This window comes from Pseudorca crassidens, chromosome 11 (genome assembly GCF_039906515.1).
Source record: "Pseudorca crassidens isolate mPseCra1 chromosome 11, mPseCra1.hap1, whole genome shotgun sequence".
Lineage (NCBI taxonomy): Eukaryota > Metazoa > Chordata > Mammalia > Artiodactyla > Delphinidae > Pseudorca > Pseudorca crassidens.
In genome coordinates, this window is record NC_090306.1 from 10,569,940 (window position 1) to 10,591,856 (window position 21,917).

General features: G+C 44.6%; 1 protein-coding gene across 1 annotated transcript in view; it reads right to left on the bottom strand.

Annotated features, from left to right (window-relative positions):
• The window catches only part of GRIN2B (glutamate ionotropic receptor NMDA type subunit 2B), a 581,922-nt gene that overhangs the window by 119,973 nt on the left and 440,032 nt on the right, over positions 1-21,917 (bottom strand). Inside the window, exon 9 of the mRNA XM_067695747.1 lies at positions 5,773-5,887. Within this exon, the coding sequence (XP_067551848.1) occupies positions 5,773-5,887 (115 nt within the window). The remainder of the gene's footprint in view (positions 1-5,772; positions 5,888-21,917) is intronic.

The following is a 21,917-nucleotide window of genomic DNA, read 5'->3' on the forward strand; positions in this document are numbered from 1 at the left end:
CAGTCCCTTTAAGGTCTGTTTACCTCTTACAACCTGAAAAATGCATCATCATCATTTCTTGAAGTCATTACTCAGAACACACCCCACTGCATTTCATTTTTACTATCCCCATTTTAGGAACGATTAAATGGAAGCAGGGAGCAGTGGCGATGAAGCAAATCATGAGAGGCTCTGATAGAGACAGGAGCCGCTTCTCCGTGCCAGACTATTTCTAATGCAAGCTGATGCAGCTGTCCCCCTCTTAGAGAGACTCACAAATGAAGCCACTCTGCAAACAAATGGTTTTCACCATCCCCTACCCTTTCCAACTCACCATGCTGTGTGTGTGTGTTCCTCTTTATTTTTTTGGACTTTTTTTTTTATTGGAGTATAATTGCTTTACAATGTCGTCTTAGTTTCTGCTGTACAACAAAGAGAATCAGCTATCTGTGTAGGTATATCCCCTCCCTCTTGAGCCTCCCTCCCAACGCCCCCGCCCCCGTCCCACCCCTCTAGGTCATCACAGAGCACCGAGCTGAGCTCCTTGCGCTATACAGCAGGTTCCCACTAGCTGTCTATTTTACACATGGTAGCGTATATGTGTCAATGCTGCTCTCTCAATTCGTCCCACCCTCCCCTTCCACTCCTGTGTCCACAAGTCCATTCTCTACGTCTGTGTCTGTGTGTTCCGCTTTAAATGTTCTTCACATTTCTACATACCAGAGATATGTCCTTGGCTTTGTGTGAATATAATTCTGATCCAGAGATCTCTTTGCTGTTCTAGCCCCCAGCCTCCATGCCTCCTCAGAGGCTACTAACATACGGTCCCACTAAAGGTTCACAAAAGCATGTACTATTCGTTAAAAAAAAGAGGTCGAGTAAATGTAGAAAATTTGTATACGCTTGGGAGTATCTTCAGAGCAAATACGTAAGACATTGCGAACTAGGATCGCTCTGAAGAGGGACCTGGGGAACCAGGGATCATAGGTGATCAGAGGACATTCTTTTTACTGGATATTCTTTTGTATCATTTGACTTTTTACCATGTGCAGATATTACCTTAAAAAATTACTCGAGGAGGGTGGGGACTACCAATTGGTATTTGTTGAATACTGGCTATGTTCCAGCCACTATTAACTGGTTTTACTATAATATCTCCTTTAGAGTTGGTTACTAAAAAACCCCCTTTAATCCGTATGACAGCCTTATGTAAAGCCCCATTTTACAAAAGGGAAACAGACCCCGGTAATACCAGTCGCTCTGTACACACAGCTGATGAATGGCGACGTGGGGAACTGAACTCGGCTCTCTCCGATTTCTAAAACCAGGCTCAGTCCCACAGACGATCCTGCCATCACTTGAAGTCTTTTGGAAGGAACCGAATTGATAAGACAGTAGCTTTTAGACGACTTTGTAAAAACCTGAAGGAATGCTGTGAAATCCTATCACACGACTCACACAGTAAATCTTCCTCCTGCCGAGGCTTCCTGTCGAACACTGTTCGGGCGTGCCTGCCCGGAGATGAGCCCTCCCAAAGGCGCCCTGAGGCCCTTGCTGGTCCTCGGGGTGCTCAGTCCGCAGGGAGATGTACCTGCTCTTATGTGCTTTTCAGTCAACCACTCAGTCTACACGGGAGAGTCTCAGGTGGAAGCGAATGGTCACTACCAGTCACTGCTCTAACCCTCCTGAGCGTACAGAGTCTTCATTTATTTAACAATTATCTTTTGAGTGGTCCCTCTGAGCCAAGCACTCTTCTGAAGTGTTAGAATTATCGAGGTGAACTAGGCCCTTGCACCCACACAGCATCCGACCTGGTGTGGGAAAACAGGGGATAAACAACACAAACAAGCAGACAAATGAGCAGAACGTCAGACAATAAGTATCTTGAAGCAAATGAAAATGAACCTGACTGGGTGGTACCTCAGCTTGGGTCATCAGGGAAGGCCTTCTGAAGAGATGACATTTACCCCAATGACAAGAATGACAAACGTGTCCTGGGAGCTACTGTCCTGAAATACGAAGTCGGGCTCCTTTTGTATGCTCCGGCCCTCACCGACTTCCATGCCATGCCCCGATTTATCTACAGCGTGAATACGTAACCTCAGAAGTTAGAGCTGGAAAGGACCCATCTCACGCCTTGGTTCTAGACATGAGGGCAGGAAGATCCAGAAAAGTGAAAAGAGCAGGTCACACAGCCAGTTAGGGGCAGCACGAGAGGCCAAAGGCCCCAGCTCTCAGCCCACGCCTCTTCCTCTAATTGAGACTCATTCTCTCCTTGTCTCCCCAGTGGCCATCTCTTCACTGTAGAATCCTCACCCCGAGGGCCTGCCTCTCTGAAGTCTAAATCTTCCCTGGACCACTGGGGACCTTCTGGAATGCTATTAGGAGACCTAAGCATGCAGAAGCGTTCTGGGGGCCAGGGTGACAGTGGAAGAAAAGGTACAACTTCCCACGGTTCGATTTTACCACAACCCAGACATGCCCTAGACCTGTGCCTGGCATCCCCACCCTGCCCGCAAGGGCTTCCAAGTTTGGGAGCTGTAGGGCTCATGAACCTAAGGAATACTGAACATCTCTCTTCAGCAATGCTCCCTGATGCAACCAAGTCAGTATGAAGAGGTTCTATTCTAGGATCCCAATCCCCCAAAAGACTTTATCAAAAGATTACCCACAGAATTGCTTTAAATAACAAGCTCCCTTAGCACACTTAAAGTACGATCTATGAAAACTCAATCTACATAAAGAGTTTCTCTCCCCTCGCCCAAAAAACGAGCTCTTGTATCAAGGGCAATAGCATAAACTTGATTCTTCATGATGGATTTTAGACTCTTGTATTATGTAATGGTTCTCACTCATTCTACCTATATTTATTGAGCTATGCAACACGATCCTCCAGGCTGCCATGAGGACACAACAGTATAAAGACACAGCCTCTGTCCTCTGGAAGCATCACTCATGCAACTCTAACACAGGCAGATGTGACGAGTACTACAGCAGAGGTACGGACCAAGGCTACAGGGGATAAGGGAGCAAAAAATTATATCTTGGTCAAAGATCAGGGATGGAGACTGCAACATTTTAATTGGGCTTCAAAGGATGATTATGATTTGTATAACTGGACTATTCATTCCAGGAAAAGAAAACATCACGACACTCTGTACGGAGAACAAGACATACAAGGGCACATTCTCAGAACAGAGAGGAGTCCAGTGTAGCTTGAAGGTGAGATGGGAAATGGTGAGGAAGAGAAGACGGGTGTTGGAAAAGAGACCAGAGCCTTGAATGAAAGAACAGATAGAGTTTGGGCCCAATCCACAAACTGCAGAAGCTCTGAGCAGGTTTTGGGCAGAGAAAGGACTAGAATTGTGGCTTGGGAAGCTCTTTCTAGAAGCCATGTCCAGGGCTGATCTGAATGGTTCAACGTGGGCGTCAGGGAGAAGGAGGCCCATTTAAAAAATTATCCACATGGTTCCCAGCTCATATAGAAATAAGGAATAAATTCAAGAGTTAGAGTAGAGGTAGATCTGTTAAGGAGGCGTGGGATCCAACCCCCAGGAAGGAGGGTCTAGTTTTGGAAAGGGCTGGGGGTCCCAGGCCTCAGATTCCAGCCTAAGGAAGAGAAGGCAGCACAAATGATGGGAAGTGGTGTCTCTTTAAGACAGGACGGTCGTGACAGGGCCCCTTACTTGAAACAGTAATCATGGTCTACTGAATAAAAGCCACCCTAGCTGGATGTCTTCTGATCCACGCATGAAGCCTCCGTTTTTTAATAACTCCTCTTCTGGAGATATACAGAAGCGCCTGTTGTACATGCCGGCCCAGACACTCCTTGAATGATTATGTCTCCACAGCAGCAGTGAAAAGCAGCTTGACTGGGGTAAGGAGTGGAAGCCCAGGGAATAGCCATTTTGGGACAAATGACAACTCAGGGGAGGGGCGGCAGCTTCAATCAAGAGCCCCGGGCATAATGGCAGCCTTACAGCCAAGCCCTGATATGAGGAACACATGACAGATCGAGGTCTTCGGTTTGAAAGATAAGGCCCTGGGTCCCACCATCTGAGACACACATGCCTGGTTTCACAGGTGAGCATTCTCACAACCACCTGTCCACGGCTCTCTGTGACAAGATGGTGAATTTCACGAAGTTCATCTCTGGCTTCTTTTCCTGGCTACTCTCTTTGGAACTGCATCACCTGGTTTCCATCCTAGTCAGAGCCATGCTGACATCCTGAAGTCTGTTCCCAGCCAACTGGCCCACAGCATCTGCAGAGTCTGTAAATCAATGCTTCCCAACGTGATTCACAGAATATGATTTCATGGGTAAAGGGTTCTCGTGATAAATCATTTGGGGAAATGCCAGATTAAATAAAATTAAAGATGTTTCTTTGCTGTAAGGCACCTCTGTTGGCAACAACGTGGATGGACCTTGAGGGTGTTATTCTAAGTGAAGTAAGTCAGACAGAGAAAGACAAACACTGCATGATCTCACTTATAAGTGGACTCTAAAACAAAAGAAAAAGAAAAAAACCTAGTTCACAGGTACAGAGAACAGACTGGTGGTTCGTCAAAGCGTACAAAGTTCCAGGTGTGAAATAAATAAGTCAGGGGAGTGTAATGTACAGCATGCTGACTGTGGTTAATAATCCTGTGTTGCATGTTGAAAGCTGCGAAGAGAGTAGATTTTAAAAGTTCTCGTCACAACAACAAAAAAATTTTGCAACTATGTATGGTGACGGATGTTAACTAGACTCTCTGTGGTGATCATTTCATAATATATACAAATATTGAACCATTATACTGTATACTTAAAACTAGTATAACGATGTATGTCAACTATCCCTCAGTAGAAGACACCTCTGAACATTCGAATGCTAATATGTTCTGAGAATCTCCCAGAGTGAGACAGAGTAGACGGCATCCCTCGGTCTTATTTATCTGGAAACCATTTCTCAGCAAAGCGTCTAAAGGCACAAGTGCCCTGCTGAACACTCTCAGGAACACCAGTGATGACATCACTCTCAGGAACATTTGCATTTAACTAGGAATCAGGTATAATAATAAAAGCCAATACCTAGTAAGTGCTTACAATGTGCCAGGCACCCTGCTAAGTCCTTTACATATATTAATATAATGAATCCTTGTAACAACCCTGTGTTATTGGTACTATTATTATTAACCCCATTTTTCAGATGAGGAAGTGGAGGCACAGAGAAGTTAAGAGATTTGCCCAAGGTCCTAAACAGACAATTTAGTGAGTAGAGGAGCTGGGGATTGAACCTAGGCAGTCTGGCGCCCACGTAAATTAACGCCTAATGGTAGAATTTCAGACACTGTGGTCAGCTGGCAGTGGGAGAGATCCTGAGAAGAGCCTTGCATGGCAAGCCTCCAGTCACAGGAAATCCAGAGTTGTGTGCTCACAAATTAGGCTTCACAGGCCTCCCCAGTATACCGTGTAGGACACGACTTCTGAATTACACCATGATTCGGTTTCTCCACCTAATCGTGTTATATGGTACATGCACACTCTTCCATTAAAACGAAGTCATGCTGCAGACAGCACCACTACCAATGAAACAGAAATACATAGGGACAATCATCTCTCGATTGACCAAAGTAGCAAGAAAATGAAGATGCAAGTTTGAGAAATGGCCTCCCCTGTGTTCTTAAAGCATTGATCTCTTGCTCTCCAGCTCAGAGAGCAAAACCGAGGCGCCATTTTCCTCCAATGTGTTGCAGACTTTCCGATCCCCACCCCCTCTAGTTAGTATGAGAATTGCCAAAGACATGTCCTACCCTCTCCCACTTCCTCTCCTTGTTCAGAAGTATGATCACCAGTTTCGGGTGCATCTGGTAGCCGTCTTCACTGAAGGACAGATTTCTCCCTTCAAAAGTCACATTGATCAGATACCTGGAAAGATAAAATACAGAGAAGGTTGAAAGTACGAAGAAGGTACGCTAGAACAAGATGGTTAGGAAGACGGAGAGAATGGGCTGGAGGCAGACACGTAGATAGCGGTACAAATACCACGTAAAGCTTGTACCCCTCGGGCTCCCATCTGATGATCCAGTACCGTCATCCAAGCCTTCACATAATAGGAATAATAAGAAAAGACAGAAATTTAAAACAAGGGCAGTGGGTTTGACTTTAGTCTGCAGCTATGACTGAGCAACTTATTTAGCCTTTTGAACATCAGTTTTTTCATGATCTGCCAAAAATGGGGTAATAAAGAACCTGCTCTATTAGGTTTGTAAGGCTTAAATTAGATAGCTCACCACGGGGCCTGGTGCAGAGTAAACTCTCATTAAGTGTTAACGATTAGTATTCAAACAAGGAGCTGGATTAAAGGGCAGAGGTGGTAGAGACAAGACACAGTGAGCGAGGGCCAACACAACTTCCTGCTCAGAGAGCCTGGAGTTTAGGGTCTTTCCGCCTCCCAGAGATATGCCTACGCTTTTGAACTCTTGCGATGTGCCTGCCCAGCTCATACTTCTAAGGGTTGCAAGATAAGTCCAGCAGTCAGGGATCTGGTTCCACGAGATGTATCTGGAAACCAGGACTATTGCACTTTGTAGAGTGAACAGAAAATAGCAGGGGCGGGACGTGGTGATGGGGGAGGAGGGAGAGACATTTCACAGAGTGTTCTAGGTTCAGGCACTTAAACTAGCAGAAACTCTAATAATTAGAGTCAGACCAATGGAGTTGTCTCCCTCTCCAACACCTGTACCCCCCCGCTCAGCCCATCCCCCTGCTGGCTGCTCTGACCTGATGAAGTTCCCTCACCGGGAATTCCCACCGGCGTGCTCATTCCAACGGCATTAGTGCGACTGTGCTGATGGTAATTTAGGTCCCTTTACCATCATGGCTCAAGGAATCAATAATGATTCGCTCTGTGTTCACGTGACATGCTACTCTGGAGCCTCGCACCTGATGCTGCTGTGAGATGTGTCTATGCTAAGAAGCAAAACGGGAATCTTGTGATTGTCCTGAGCATTCTAAAGGGCTTCAAACCTTTGACCAACAACAGTGTCCTACTACATCTGAAGGGCAGAAGAAGAACGTGCAGGAGGTAGCTTAAAGGCTCCTCTTTTAAATCTTTTCATTCAACAGAACTGTGAGCCTCTTCTTTGATTCTTCCAGATAACATTAGGTTAAGCAACAAGGTTGCTAGGATGTCACGTCCTTCAGGCACTTCTAGAGATGACTAGGCATTGTGAACCAAATCCTCATGGACCACTTCTCACTTCTAGAGCCGCCTGGGATTTTTCAACCTGTCATTCCGGGGCAAATGCAATCAAGAATACAGACCTCAAAAGAGTAGAGATTCCTAGAATCTCAAAATTGGAAGAGACCTTCACAGTCCATTAGCCACTTACTTCTTGTAGTTTATGCTTCCCTTCTACATCATAAAACCAGCCCTCTCAGCTCTTCTTGAATACTTCCACGGATGGGGAGCTTATCACTGTACACCCTACCCTCAAGGCAGCCATCTCACTGCTGGGCAGTTCTTCTTTACCTAAAGCTGAAATCTGCTCCCCTACCACCCCTAGATCCCTGTCTCCGCCTCAGATATTATATAGTCTTAGTCTAATGCTTCTTCCACGTGGGAGCCCTTCAAGTATTTGAAGATATTTACCGTGTAGCCCTTACAAAATAAATTTTAGTCTTTGAAGAAACCATAAGCTCAATTAGTTCTATAATTTTAACTTGATAGATCAGGGAACTGAAGCACAGAGAGGTCAAATTATGTGTCCAATGTTCTCCGGCTAATTGGGAGTAGAAATAACATTTTAAGCGCCATTCTCGATCCCATGTCCTCTCTAGCACCCCACCCTGGTTCTCGCATGCCACAGCAGCTTTAATATCCCTGGTTCCTTCATGTGGTCCTCCTATGCTACGGCTTCAGCTCCCTCCCTCTATCCCCTTGGCCACACTCTCTGGACACTTGCAGTCAGTAAAAGTGTAGCATCCCTGATTCCACTCAAGGCTCCACCTGGCGTCTTCGCCATCACCTGTGCCATTCCTCCTCTCAGCTCGGTGCTGCCCGCTCCAGCCCGTCACTGCTGAGAGGGTGATATTTGGGTCTCCTGCAGTTAACAACAACTTCAACAATGCAACCGAAGTCCCATATGATTCACTTCGGGGAGTGTAATTACAAAAGCACAAGACACAATATTTTAAACTAACAGACCAGAATTTAAGCACCCAACATAACCAACTTGAAAAATATGTTCTTACGACAACAATATGGTGCGGCTTAGAGTAATTTCTGGAAGTCTGCAGAGAAGGTGTACAAAACATGTAAAAAAAATTAGTCCTGCCTCTTTTTTGGAAGAATGCAAGAGAGGAGGGGGAGACAGAGAAGGAAGGAAGGAAGGGAGGGAGGGAGGGAGGGAAGGAAGGAAATGGAAAGAGAGAGAGAAATAAGTAGGAAGGGAGGGAGGGAGAGAGGGAAAGAGGGAGAGAAGGAGGGAGGGAAATAAATTATCTGGTTTAAGCACCCTCCTTTTCACCAGACAAGCCTCTGAATAATTCTGACTTTATCTAAAATGCCATTAAGAATATTTCAAAGAAAGTGTCCATTTCAGAAGGCAATTATAAAAGAGGAGTTCCAAAAATCATGTAAGTAATAAGCAGCGCGCATGGAATAAGCATACAGCCTCTCGAGATGACTTCTTTGAAAGGGGACAGCACTGAATTAAGTGGGTAAGTTGAGAAATTCAAACTCCGAGAAAATAAACCACGTTCACGGGTAACTGCTCTGTAGTTAATTTCTCTAATTGTCCCTGCTCCCGAGCCTTTTGATTTTCCTTATACATTTCTCTCTCTCTGGGATGTTCACCCTCTTTCAGTTCGACATGTTCATTTTATTCTATGTTGATATTTCTCATATATTGTACTTATCAAAAACAGTACTAAAATGTTATGATGATACACAAAATACTCTTCTCCAAAGTACCCTTTAATCATTCATATCCTTCAGCAGTGTACAGAGTGATCATTCTCATTGTGTTTTTCTGAGTAATTCCCTGAGACGTGCCAACATTTAGCTATTAGTGAGGAGCTTGCAAATATATACTCGCCTTGAGCAAGGATGCCCTTTGAATAGCAGAAAAGACCAATCCACTCATTGGTAATGAAAAGTGTGAAAAAATAATCGGGAGTGTGGTCACTTTTAGACACGTGACCTTGGCCTTGAACCTGACTTTTTCCTCTTTAAAATGGAAACACCGTTTTTTACCTCCAGCTTATCAGGTTGTGATGATCACATGAAATAGGGGGTAGGAAAATGATAGAAACTATGACACAAATATAAGGTTATATAGAATAAAAAATAGATATTAGCCTGATTTGAGTATCTAAAGGCGAGGAACTTGCCTCATTTTGGACCTCAGTGAGCAAAAGTGGGATGATTACATTTAATAAGACCAAATGGTCCACGGAACACATGGGAGGAATGGAAACTGTATCTCACGTATGGAGGATCAACTAGGTCAAATGGTCATATTAACTTAATTTCCATAAGACCTGAAAATATCCAACTACCTTTGAATCTGGCTGTACTTTGTCAATTTTGAATATTAATTAAATTAAAACCTCAAAACTTCCATGTATAAATTCTCAGTAAAGGATTAAACTACAAGATTAAGAGATGCCACGGCAATTCTGTTTTTCTCTAAAAATGTCATCCTCAAGTATGTAATCAGAAAACCTAGCTTCACGTGGCAGCCACATTCAGAAGCTCTGTCCATAAAACTTTAGTCCCCTGGGAGGCCCATCAAGGTTTGGTGCATAAAAATATTGCTTGATTTGTCCCTGGGATGCAGCACCCTGATGGCTTGTGTCATAAAGTTCTAATATTACACAAATCTCAGGTTGCCGGAACTAGAAGAAAACTTAGGAACTATCCACTGAGAACTCTCATTTTAGAAAGGAGGAAACGGGTCCCAAGACGCTACCTGACTTTCGCAGGTGACTTGCCTGTTCAGGACCGCAGTTCAAGTCTTCCAATTTCAAGTTCAGTGTTCTTTTCCTTACATCACCAAGTAAAGTGAAATCAGTGTCGCTGAGCCCCAGATGTGCCCCTTAGCGTTCTCACATCACGTGCCATGCCCTGGTCTATGCAGACCCCTCATACAGACTGCAGGAAATAAAACCCATCTCATTTCCTGCCTGACCCTGGCTTGTGGAGAGTCTCAGAAAAGAACCCTGATGGGCTCAGAGCCAATACATTTGCTGCGTGTGGCCAGAGTCATCCTCCACTGGGTTTAATGGGGTCAAGTTGAGGTAAAAAGCCCTTGTGCCTCTTTGACTTTGACCATGCCACTCAGAGCTCATTTGCTGCAATGATTTAGCAGTACGCCCAGTGTGGGAGGTGTCGGAAGAGCTCTGCCAGAATTCTCCCAGCAAACCAAGAGCCGAGCACCCCAGTACTAACTGTGCCCTCCATATTTTCACAAGGCACTAGATTCTTTTTATGAATGTCTTTTAATGTGGTAATAAGAGAGACAAGTCTCTCCTCTCAGGTGATCCTTTCAATTTTCAGATAAGCAGATGAAGTCCAGAGGGTTCTGTGGCTTTACCAAGATCAGATGACAGGGCTGGAATGAGGATCCAGGTGTCCTCACCCCCAGACCAGTGATCTTTCCACTCAACAACATGCCTCAAAAATGGTGGGGCTTCCCTGGTGGTGCAGTCGTTGAGAGTCCGCCTGACGATGCAGGGGACACGGGTTCGTGCCCCGGTCTGGGAAGATCCCACATGCCGCAGAGCGGCTGGGCCCGTGAGCCATGGCCGCTAAGCCTGCGCGTCCGGAGCCTGTGCTCCGCAACGGGAGAGGCCACAACAGTGAGAGGCCCGCATACCGGGAAAAAAAAAAAAAAAAGAATAAGGACCCTGCAGTCAGACCACTTCTGTTCAGATCCTAGATCCACCAGTTTCTAGGTTACGTGACAATGTTTTCAAGGCACACACATTATTTTATTCTGGCCAACAATGGTTTTCTTTTTGAGGAAAAGGGATTTGAAGAAGCTTTAAAGGTTTCCTTTGGCACATAGGCATATATTTTCATATATAAAAATACTAAACCATGTTGTTGAACAAAATTAGAAATACCAGTTTCCTAAGCTGTCAAGTGTAGGCCTTTTCTCTTATTTTGCAAAATGAAACTTAGTAGAGAACGTCAGGAAAAACTAATTTGAAAAGTAGATTGTAACATTAATTACTTGAGGCAACTTAAAAATAGTTTGTCTTCCAGTGGATTAAACATTTTCTCTGAAGAGGTGTTTATGCCATTCATTTATTTTACAAACCATTCCTTACAAATCATAAAAGCTTCAAGTTTGGGCCAGTCCATATCTCAGTTATTTAAATTCTAAATTCATAGTGTTAAATTAATGAGATATTAAAGTATCTTGAAGACTGTCTGATATAAATTTTTTTTTACATCTTTATTGGAGTATAATTGCTTTACAATGGTGTGTTAGTTTCTGCTTTATAACAAAGTGAGTCAGTTATACATATACATATGTCCCCATATCTCTTCCCTCTTGCATCTCCCTCCCTCCCTCCCTCCCTATTCCACCCCTCTAGGTGGTCACAAAGCACCTGATATAAATTTAACATACTTCCTCTCTCCTACTGGTGGTGAGGATTGGCCCCTTAGCAATCTGGCTGAGGGGTAAATGGTGATGTGTCAACTCACCAACTATTACAGTGAGAGAGTCTTCTCTGGCCCCTAGGCCTGACAATGAAATATTTCTGAGAGCTATTACCCGACTTCTGTTTCATGACTGAATGCCATGAATTAGATTTATCTGACATGAAAGAAAACAGAGGGGCATTGTTGAGAGTCACCTGACAATCTCTGCTCAGATATAAGAAGGTAGAGAATATTTCATCTTCCTCCAGAAAGATGTTATGTCAGTGAGCTCCGAGGGGCTCTGCCACCAGCTGCGATGGCCTCCTGTCTACTCTTTCATCCTCGTTTCTGTACCCTTCCACCAAGCGGGGTCAACGTGGCAGGCCATGGCCAGGTGACAATTCTCCTCTGCATCGTTCCATCTGGGATCAAACCCAGGAGCTTGTCCTCATTAGTAAGATACCCTACACTCGAATGAATGAAAAGGCCTGGACGATGCCTCAAAATGCTTAATGAGGAGTTTGTAGAAAGAAAATAAAAGGGAGAAACAGTACACCTGGAACTAACACAACGCTGTAAATCAACTATACTTCAATAAAAAAAAGAAAAATAGTGAAGATGGAAAAAAAAGGGAGAAACAATATATTATGTGAAGATTAAAGGAATGTAGTATGTATTAAACACACACACACACACACACACACACACACAACGGTACCACCAATATGCAGTGCAGCGTGGTGTGGAAAAGCAAGAACACTGCGGTCAGATGAGTTCTGCTCAAGTCCTTGCTCAGCCAGTTCTGAAGTTGTGTGACCTCATGAGTTATTTAACCTTTCTTTGCCTCGGTTTCTTCACTATAAAGATATGAATAATAATAGCACTTACGGGACTGCTGTGAGGATACATAAAGGACTTAGAGCTATACTACTGCATCTATACATAATGAGCCTTAGGTTTTAGCTGCTGTTGTTGTTATTATGATGGCTGCCTTTTGAAAAAATACTGCCTGGATATCAGAGAATGTTAGAGTTAGTGGGGACTCCTGATCACAGTCTGACCTTCCATATTTAAAGGAAGGCCTGGGAAGATGCCGCTCTTCGGCAGGGTAAGTTCGGAGTCCGGGTCTCCCGATTTCTGGATCTCTTCTTTTCCATAAAAGCACATTTCCTCCCATTCCCACAGTATCCGAACGGCTAGGGCTTCGGGACATTTGTTTTGTCTCCTATGGTTGGTTCCCCCTGTGAGGTACTCTGCAGTAGGGAATCACTTAACCGTACTACTTCCATGTATAGTTCACTTCCTGAGGAAGGCCAAAGGTGAGCTCATAGTTCCATAACTTTAGTCTAGAATAAAGGACTCCTCAAAATGACCTCCATTCTGGCCTCCTGGAAGCCTGATTGGAACACTGTGCAATTCTCTTTAGAATTCCTTTGGAGGGGGCGCGCTCCTGCTTGTGGGTTCCTTAGGGAACTGTGCACAGGACTCAAGATGGGGAAGGAATTCCTCCTGGTGCTCGTGCCCACAGCCCTGCGTCACCTCTGCTACGAGCGACACAGGCGAGGGTGTGACGGGAAACCCAGGGTTATCAGAGGCAGTTCGCAAGGCGACACTCCCAGTGGGAGGGAATCAAGTAACTCTTCTGGGTAATGTTATCATCACTGGATGTTTTTTTTTTTTTCATTTTAAGTTCACGCTTTCATGTTGCATGTAAGTTAAAATCACTTCCTTTTTCAAAAGCACGGAATAAAACCCCTCTTCTCTTCCCTAGATTATGTGCACAGTATACTGGAATATAGCCCGGTGTGGGCTACCAAAACTAGGCAGTTGGGACCTTCCGAGAGAAAATGCCAAGACAGGTCAAAGGCTAGCTGATCGCTGAGTACACTGCTGTTTCTTCTTTATGCCTACTAATAATGTGCAGGTGAAGGCTGGCCTTTCTGATATCCATTTGAGCTCAAGAGCTGGCAGCCCTGCTCAGGGGCTATATGCCCAAAAGCAGCCAAACAGTGACTGGCACAGACTTCTCCAGGACATTCAACCCTGACGACCAGAAGCCTTTTCCTTCTTGTCAATGTTCAGACTTTACTGAAAGAAACCCTGCTCATATACGCCCTTGGTCAAGAATCCAAAGTGACCTGGGCATGATATCAAGGGAAAAGGATAAGGAGGCTTTTCTCTTCCTTTTAGCCTTTCTCCAGTTCCTCAGTTTGTTCTTCCATAGGAGCCCATCTCTACCCTCTCCTCTACCTGAGGTGGCCAACAAAATGAACACACTGGCAATATCTCCATGCACATAGCACCTACCCACTCTGTAGCTACGAGATGCTTAATTTCCCAACTGCCCCCAACAGCTCTACTGAAGGGTGGCAGAAGAGTTAAACAAAGGACTTAGTGAGATGGCTTCAGTTACAGGGGCTGGGAGTGAAGGTTATGAGGAACTGTCGTCCATGGAAAAAGGGGGTTATGATTCAGTCTAACGGAAAGACCTTCAGGTGGAGATCTCTAGAAGCAATTACATTAAACAGGAGGAAAAGAGGATCAAAAGAAGGAAGATATTCCAGGGGCAGGGGATGGTTTCCAACAGACAGAGGACTCAGGATGCCTGGGTGTAGATGATGTCGTTCGGGGAGATGGGCGCCTCATAATGATCTCATGCTATGGACGTGAGACAGAGGGTGATGGGGGCTGTTGACTCATTCCAGCACACATCTCCGTCTTCAGAAGATGCCGTCACGAACCACCTGCCACAAGGATAATGCCCTTTCACATAGCAAGTAGAATGATTTATTGAGTCTAGGGTCCAAGGGAAGACCAGGGGAATGAAACGTACATGTGGCCCAGATGCACTGTGGAACATAATATGGGCGTGAAGGAAGTGAACTGTCGGGAAAGTTAGTTAGCGACAAGGGGTTTGTTGATGTGGTTCCCGCAGCACAGTCTGCAGAAGAGCTTTCTGGGGCTTCGGTTCAGGGAGAGGACCCACTCCTTAAAGTCTGGTTGGGTGTGAAGGTGCAGGAAATGTAAATATATCCGTCAATAGTAAAAGGGATATCAGGGACCTGAAAACAGTGAGATGAAATGTATAATATACCTTAACAAGAAGAAGACGCCAAGATGGAAACTACAATGCAAAAGTGCTGATCAAAGGTTATCAACCAAACACGGCCTATGTTTCTAGAGTTTCTGTAAGTGCTGCTCTAAATCACAGTACTTTATAGCACGGTTTCCAGACCAGGTTAGAGTAGAGGGTCCAGGGGAAGATCAAGCTTGTTTATTTCTTTAACTAATTTTAGTTAGTTACTTGGTTAAAGACACCCATCGATCTGTTCCAATATTCTAACATGGCTTGACCCTTAAGTCAGAATTTGAAGCAAGGTGAGGGCAAGAGTTTATTCAAACCTAACTCCCTTTCTCTCTTTCCTGGTCCTCAAGAGGACAGCACCATGGACCCCAACTGCGTCTTCACAGGGAAGCTGAAAGAAACATGTAATCATCTCTCCCTGCTGTACGGTGCGGGGGCTAGAACTCTGCTGTTCCTTCTTTTCAGGGGATTCTAGCTCTTTCTCTCCCTCTGTAGGTTGATGTTTCCATGGAAACATGCTCTTTAATGCTTCTGAAATTACTGTGCATTTATACCATTAACTCTTTGTTGGCCAGGGGAGGTCACAGAGATTCATTTTCCAACTTCTGCAAAGTAATTCCATTTTCTACCTCTTTTTACTGCAAACTCAAAAAAAAAAAAAAAAAGTAATTCACACTTGATGCCCCGATGTCCTCACCAGCCCTCACTCCTTACCTCTTGCAGTCTCGGCTGTTGCCTCTATCGTTCTGTGGAAACTGTCCTTAGGAGGTCATCAATAATCAAAGCAAAGTCAACAAAACCAGATCAGTAGCTTTGTTTCATCATCATCCTCCTTGACATCATACAGCTTCTAAGAGTTGATACTCCCACATTTTCAGTAACTCTCCTTTCCTTTGTTTATTTTTTGATTAAAGTAGGATAATTTCTTGGTTCTCCCTATATCTCCCAGACCAGTTCTCTCTTCTTTTCTGTCCATTTTTGCTTGGAAATCCCTAATTTGGGGGCACCCCAAGACTCACGTTTTCACCCCTGCTCTCTCCCTCTGAGACTCATTTGTAGCCAAGTATCAACCATCACCTCTGCACCAAGGCCTCCGAAATCCCCATCGGAGGTCCTATCTCTTTCTTGACCTTCAGTGTGATATTTCTGAGGGGACCGTTCTACCTGAATGTTCTGATATCAGTTCAAACATAACATGGCCAAGGCCAGGCCAGGCTCCCCTGTCTTCTGGCAGTGAGACCACCACTCTCAGGGTTTAACATGCTGCCACACCTCTGGCTTCTCCCTCTCTGTCATGCTTTCATCTTTACAACATGAATGTAAAGGAGAAGAGGCTGGCTGCTCTCAGAACCAGGCAAATCAGTTAAATCGTCAGCCGGAGTTCAGCATTATGTACAAAATAAGCTGAGGGATATTTTTTCCCCCTCTTTTCAGAATTTTGTCTCCCCAAGCTAAATGAATCTCATGGCTTTCTAGCCTATAAGTAAAATTGCTTAGAAGCCATAGTTCTGCTCTGGTCACTCAATTAAAAAAACAACAAAACAAACAAAACCCTCTAGCAAATGCTACCATTTTTTGAGCACATCCTAAGCTCTGTTCTGGGAGTTTTGCATTATTTGATATTGTCACAGCAGTGCTATACAATGATAGATCACGTTATAATGAAAGCCCAAGGCTGGTGACACTGGGAGTTGATCCCATTCGATTCTGAGTGGCTCTAAAACCCATGTTCCTCCCGCTAAGGATAACGTTGTCAAGAGAAGCAACGGTCAGGAGAGAGGAAAACAAGAGAGTCCCAAACTTCTAACATGGTAAAACCAAAATCTAAACCCAGTTCTGAGTGGCTCCAAAGCCTGGGCTCTTAGCCACTATTTATGCCGCCAAGCCCAGTCCATCAGCTGCTTTTAACTGTCCCTCATGCCAGCATCGTAAGGGAAATCTTTAGGGAAGGGGGCGACAGACATGGAAAGACTGGAGGCGCGTTGCTGGTCAGGCGATACGTTCATAGAATAACAAGAGAACTCCAGGTCTCTAGGGGCTGTCAATCTGTCACATTTCATAAGCACTAATCCAAAAAAAAAAAAAAAGTGCAGAAATGGAATTAATTCGCCTTATAAGAAAACAGGAGACAAACCACAAAGCAGTAGCTTGACTGAACTTATAGAGGAATTAATTCTCAGATCACACTCTGGGAGGAAGTCAGTTATGAAAGCCTAGGACTGCATTCTTGGAGCTCTTGTTAGGGGCAGACAACAAGAGCTAGAATATTTATTTGGCTCGGATAAGATGGGGAAAAATTCTATCCTGCTTTGGCACAGAATATCTAAGTTCTCTCTGGACTTGAAAAATACAATATTAAAGTATTGCTTTGGAGCTACAATCAGCTCTCAGTGATCCCCCATGAGGGAGGCAGAACCATACTTATGATCTGGACAATCAAACACAACGATTACTCTTGGTACTAATTCCGTTCCATCTCATCATGGGTTTAAGCTGCAGGACACGCCCCTCCTTTGGAAATGCTTCTAGTCTGGGTCTCATCACGCGGCATTGTCTTGGTTCTTCTCCTTCGCCTGTGATTGTTCCCTCCTTCCCTTCTTTGCTGGCTGCTTTTATTCCTCGTTTCCCTTAGTTGAGGTTTTGTAGGAAATTCACTGCAGGGTCTCTGTTCATTTCAGCCATTCTCAGGGCACCAACTCTTCCTCTGAGTCCAATTCCACGCCTGCATCCTAACATCTTTTTCACGCCCCGCTTTCACCCCTCGATGGCCACGCCTGCTCGCATTTCCCCCTGTTACAAACTCTTAGTGTTGGATTTGCTTTATCTTTCTCCTCAAACGAGCTGATTTCCTAATTCCCCTCTCTGACTGAGTTGATGTTCACCGAGCATCTGGGATGGTACCTGGCACACGGCAGGCAGTCAGTGAACATTAAATGGCCTCATTCCTTTGGTCTTGAAACCTCCCAGGAGTCTCGGCCATCTTCCTTTTCCTAGTTTCCCACGACCAGCGAGCCCCCCAGACAGTCCTGGTTTTACAAAATACTTCTTGCATCTGTCCCTTCCCTTCGAGTCCCATGACTTTCATCCTAGACGAGACCTTTGTTACTTGATATCCAGACACCTACAGCAGCCCTCTCCTGGGTCATCTTCTCCCCAACATCAATCGCCCCCACCTGCACTTCATCCAAATACCACCTGCAATTCATCTTACAAGACTTCTTAGGGTTATGTCACTGCTAACTCAGAAATCTCCAATGGCTCCCCACTACCTAGAGGAAAATTCTGCCCATGGTCAAGGTACTCTCCACCCTGGCCCCATCTATCTGTTCTCTATATGAACTCTTGCTAAAGCCAAGTGGCTTCTTCACTGTCCCCTGAGCATTACCTGCATTTTCCTGCCCCCCCTTCTATTCTCTCTCAATTGAGTACAACACAAATCTCACTCATGCTTGTGGTCTCAGATCCAATCTTACCCTCTCCCTATACTTTCCTGACCATGCCCGGCCCCCCTCTCCTCCTGCCCTTTCTAGCCTCCAGTCCACATTTTCAGCATTTGATTTATTGTTGACCTGATGTCTTGCTCCTTTTTGTTACTCAGCGTTTTATGCGTGTGGATCTTGTCTTCCATGATAGACAATACACTGTTGGAAGGTCAGTATCAAATCTTGCCCTTCTGTTATCCTTTGCAGAATCTAAATTAGTGCCTTGCTTGTGGTACATATTCAATAAACACTTACTGATTTGTTTTTGAACTTCTAGAAGACTAGTCTTGAAGGCTTCTCCTCTGCTTTCTCACTTCCCACCCCTCACACCCACCTTTCTATGTCAAACCTCTCTCTCTCTCTCTCTCTCTCTCTCTCTCACACACACACACACACACACACACACACACACACACACACACACACGGCTGGCACTGTGCGTTGGTATCAGCATTGAGTATTGATTCCCTATAGAAAGTGACTCCTCCAATAATTGATTTAAAAAAGAATAACTTCTAAAGAATATACACCACAATCTTTTTCTTCGAAAAACAATGAGACAAAAAGTGGGGCTGACTTCATTTCTGCACGAGCTCTTTTTAAACTCCTCCCCTTTGGATGTTCTTCCCGTTACATTGTCCATAAAACATATACCTGCCCATGAGAATCACCTAACTTACTCAAATCGTATTCCATAAGAAAGAAAAAGAAATAAAATTTCTTGATAACAGGGTTGCTGACAGTGATTTTTTCTTTGAAAAATAAAAGCACTGGGGGGATCTGAAATATATGTAAAAAATAATACTGGGGTGTTCTCTACCAACGTAAACTCACTTTGGTAGTTTAGGAACAGAGAAAAATAGAACTCATTTTGTTTATAACATTGAAGTGAGAGGGTCTTTAAAAAAACAGAAACCAGAAAAGCAAAAGAATTTATTTGTTATTTGTTTTCTAGTATTTTTCAGTTTTAAAATTAAATTAAAAGCTTAAAATGTCCTCAGTGGGGGAGGGAGATAACTCTCCCCCAATGTTCACGTGGTTAGGCACACATAAAACCCCTCCCTCACCCCTTCCCTCTCCCCAGCTCCCCACAACCCCACAGCAAAAGCAGAAGAGAAAGAGAAGCCACCTAAGTGTCCATCGACAGAGGAATGGATAAAGAAGATGTGGCACATGTATACAATGGAATATTACTCAGCCATTAAAAAGGAATGAAATTGAGTTATTTGTAGTGAGGTGGAGAGACCTAGAGTCTATCATACAGAGTGAAGTAAGTCAGAAAGAGAAAAACAAATACTGTATGCTAACACATATATATGGAATCTAAAAAAAAAGAAAAAAATGGTTATGAAGAACCTAGGGGCAGGACAGGAATAAAGACGCAGACATAGAGAATGGACTTGAGGACACGGAGAGGGGGAAGGGTAAGCTGGGACGAAGTGAGAGAGTGGCATGGACATATATACACTACCAAACGTAAAATAGATAGCTAGTGGGAAGCAGCCGCATAGCACAGGGAGATCAGCTCGGTGCTTTGTGACCACCTAGAGGGGGATAGGGAGGGTGGGAGGGAGACGCAAGAGGGAGGAGATATGGGGATATATGTATATGTATAACTGATTCACTTTGTTATACAGCAGAAACTAACACACCATTGTAAAGCAATTATACTCCAATAAAGATGTTTAAAAAAAAAGAGAGAAGAGAAAGTGAGGGTGAATATTCAGATATTCACACTAAGATCTTTTCTACATTTGGCCCAACTCTTGATAACCCAGGATGTCGATATCTGCCGAGATGCCTATGGGTCAGTGCAGAAAATGCACAAAGTGAATTATTTCATGGGTGGGAAATCAGGAGTTGAGATAGTTCAGGCTTTCTCCTTTGTAGATAACACCAGGACAGGAAGAAGCAGTCCAGGTGGAAATCAGAAACGTATTGTTAATAAGTCTCTCTGAACCTCCCTGTGAAAGCAGAGGAAAGCTAATTTGATTAACACTTGCCTGAATTCCCTCAAACTCTTGGGCATCCTAGCATAACATAAAGCAATTTAGCATTTGAGTCAATTTCCTTCCCTCTCTTCCAGTCACTCCCAGGTTGCTTTGATTACAGGAAGTTAAAACACAGCCGATGTGTCTGGGGGCAGAGCGGCAAAACAGCCTGAAGAAATACGGTGTTTGATGTCCTCAATTATAAGGGGGTGAGGTTGGGTGTATGAGAGAGGATGGAGGGAGTGAGCACATGCTGGAGAGAAAGGAAGAGATGGAGAGGAGATGAAACAGCATGCAGTACACTGGATAACATCTCCATGGCAACCACAGTCCACGCACAGAGAACTGCCAAAATAAGTCAAGATCCAAGTAAGTAGGTGTTGGTGGAAAGAGGAGGTAAGAACTCAGCAATGGACAAAAACCGGCTAGAGGAGATGAATTCTCTTTGGGAGCTTAACTCTTCTTCCCACTTCTTTCTCCAGCCACACTCAAAGCTCCCGTTTGGGTGAGAATGCAACTGAAGTTTGCCTGCTGTCAAGTCCGAATTTTACCCAGGAAGGTCTTGGGATGGCAGGAATGAGGCTTAAGAGGCCCCAGGAAAGCCAGGAGAGAGAGAGAAAAAATCCTGAGTGAGGTGAATTAGATCGCTGTAGCCATTAGCTCGTTTTCTTAACTCTCTCCAGCAATGTGCACAGAAGGAATAGATTTGTTTTCATTTTTCCGTTGGCCTGAAGAGGGGAAACAGCATGGATGGAGATACTGTTGGGTGTGTAAGACAGGTAGAAAGTTCCTACGTTGGTGTTCTAGGCTGCCTGCCTAGTGGGGAATCTAGCCCTGTAACATGGGAAGGAGCTTTGTCAAAAATAGAGTCAGGATGTCCCTGGAAAAGTTAGGTGCTTGGAAAGATCATTTTCTGAGAATTTGAAAATTACCCAGTAAGTAATGTATAGTCCTTTCTGTATAACTGCAGGACGTCACATATAAGAACCACCAAGAGCGCTATGATTTGGGGGCGTCTGTGCCTCGTGGCGAGCCCTGGGCTAACGCCAGATGCATGTGGGGCTTCTCCACACAGGTTTACACCTGAGTAGGGGCCCTGCTGGGTCTCTGACGCTCACCTGGGGAGCCTGTTAAGAAACATGAATTCCTGAGCCACACCCCAGAGACTAGGCCTGGGATGAGCCTGAGAATGTGCATTTTAAAGCTCCCTGGTGGTTCTGTTGTGTAGACAGGTAAGGAGACCATCCCACGAAGCAAAGTCCCTCCCCCACTCTGTGGTGACCCCCCTACTCTCTGCCTTGTGGGGAGGTGAGGCTTTCCTCACCCCTGAAGCGGCAGAGTCCTCGTGCCTGGTGGAGAGTTACCCCTCGCACGCTCCCCAGGCCAGAAAAACGTCATTCTGTGTTGAAAATGAGTGTGAGACCAGCGCCGGTCACCAACTACTCCTGTGAAGGAGAGTCTGCTCTTGGAATCACTCTTCTATAAATGTTGGAGGGAAAGGGGCAAACTAGGCAGAAAGGGAACATAGTTTACACTGAAGGCTTAGACAGTTAAGTGAGAATAGTTAGGTTTTAAGGTAAAATAAATAGCTAAATTTTGAACGAGAAGTACAGCACTCTTAATTCTCCTCTGGACCCACAGAGGCACTCCCCTGCATCCTTCCTTGCCCAAAAAAAAAGGCATCCTTGATATCACTTATCTCAAAACTCGGTTCTCTTTCCTTTCAGTAACACCATGCTTC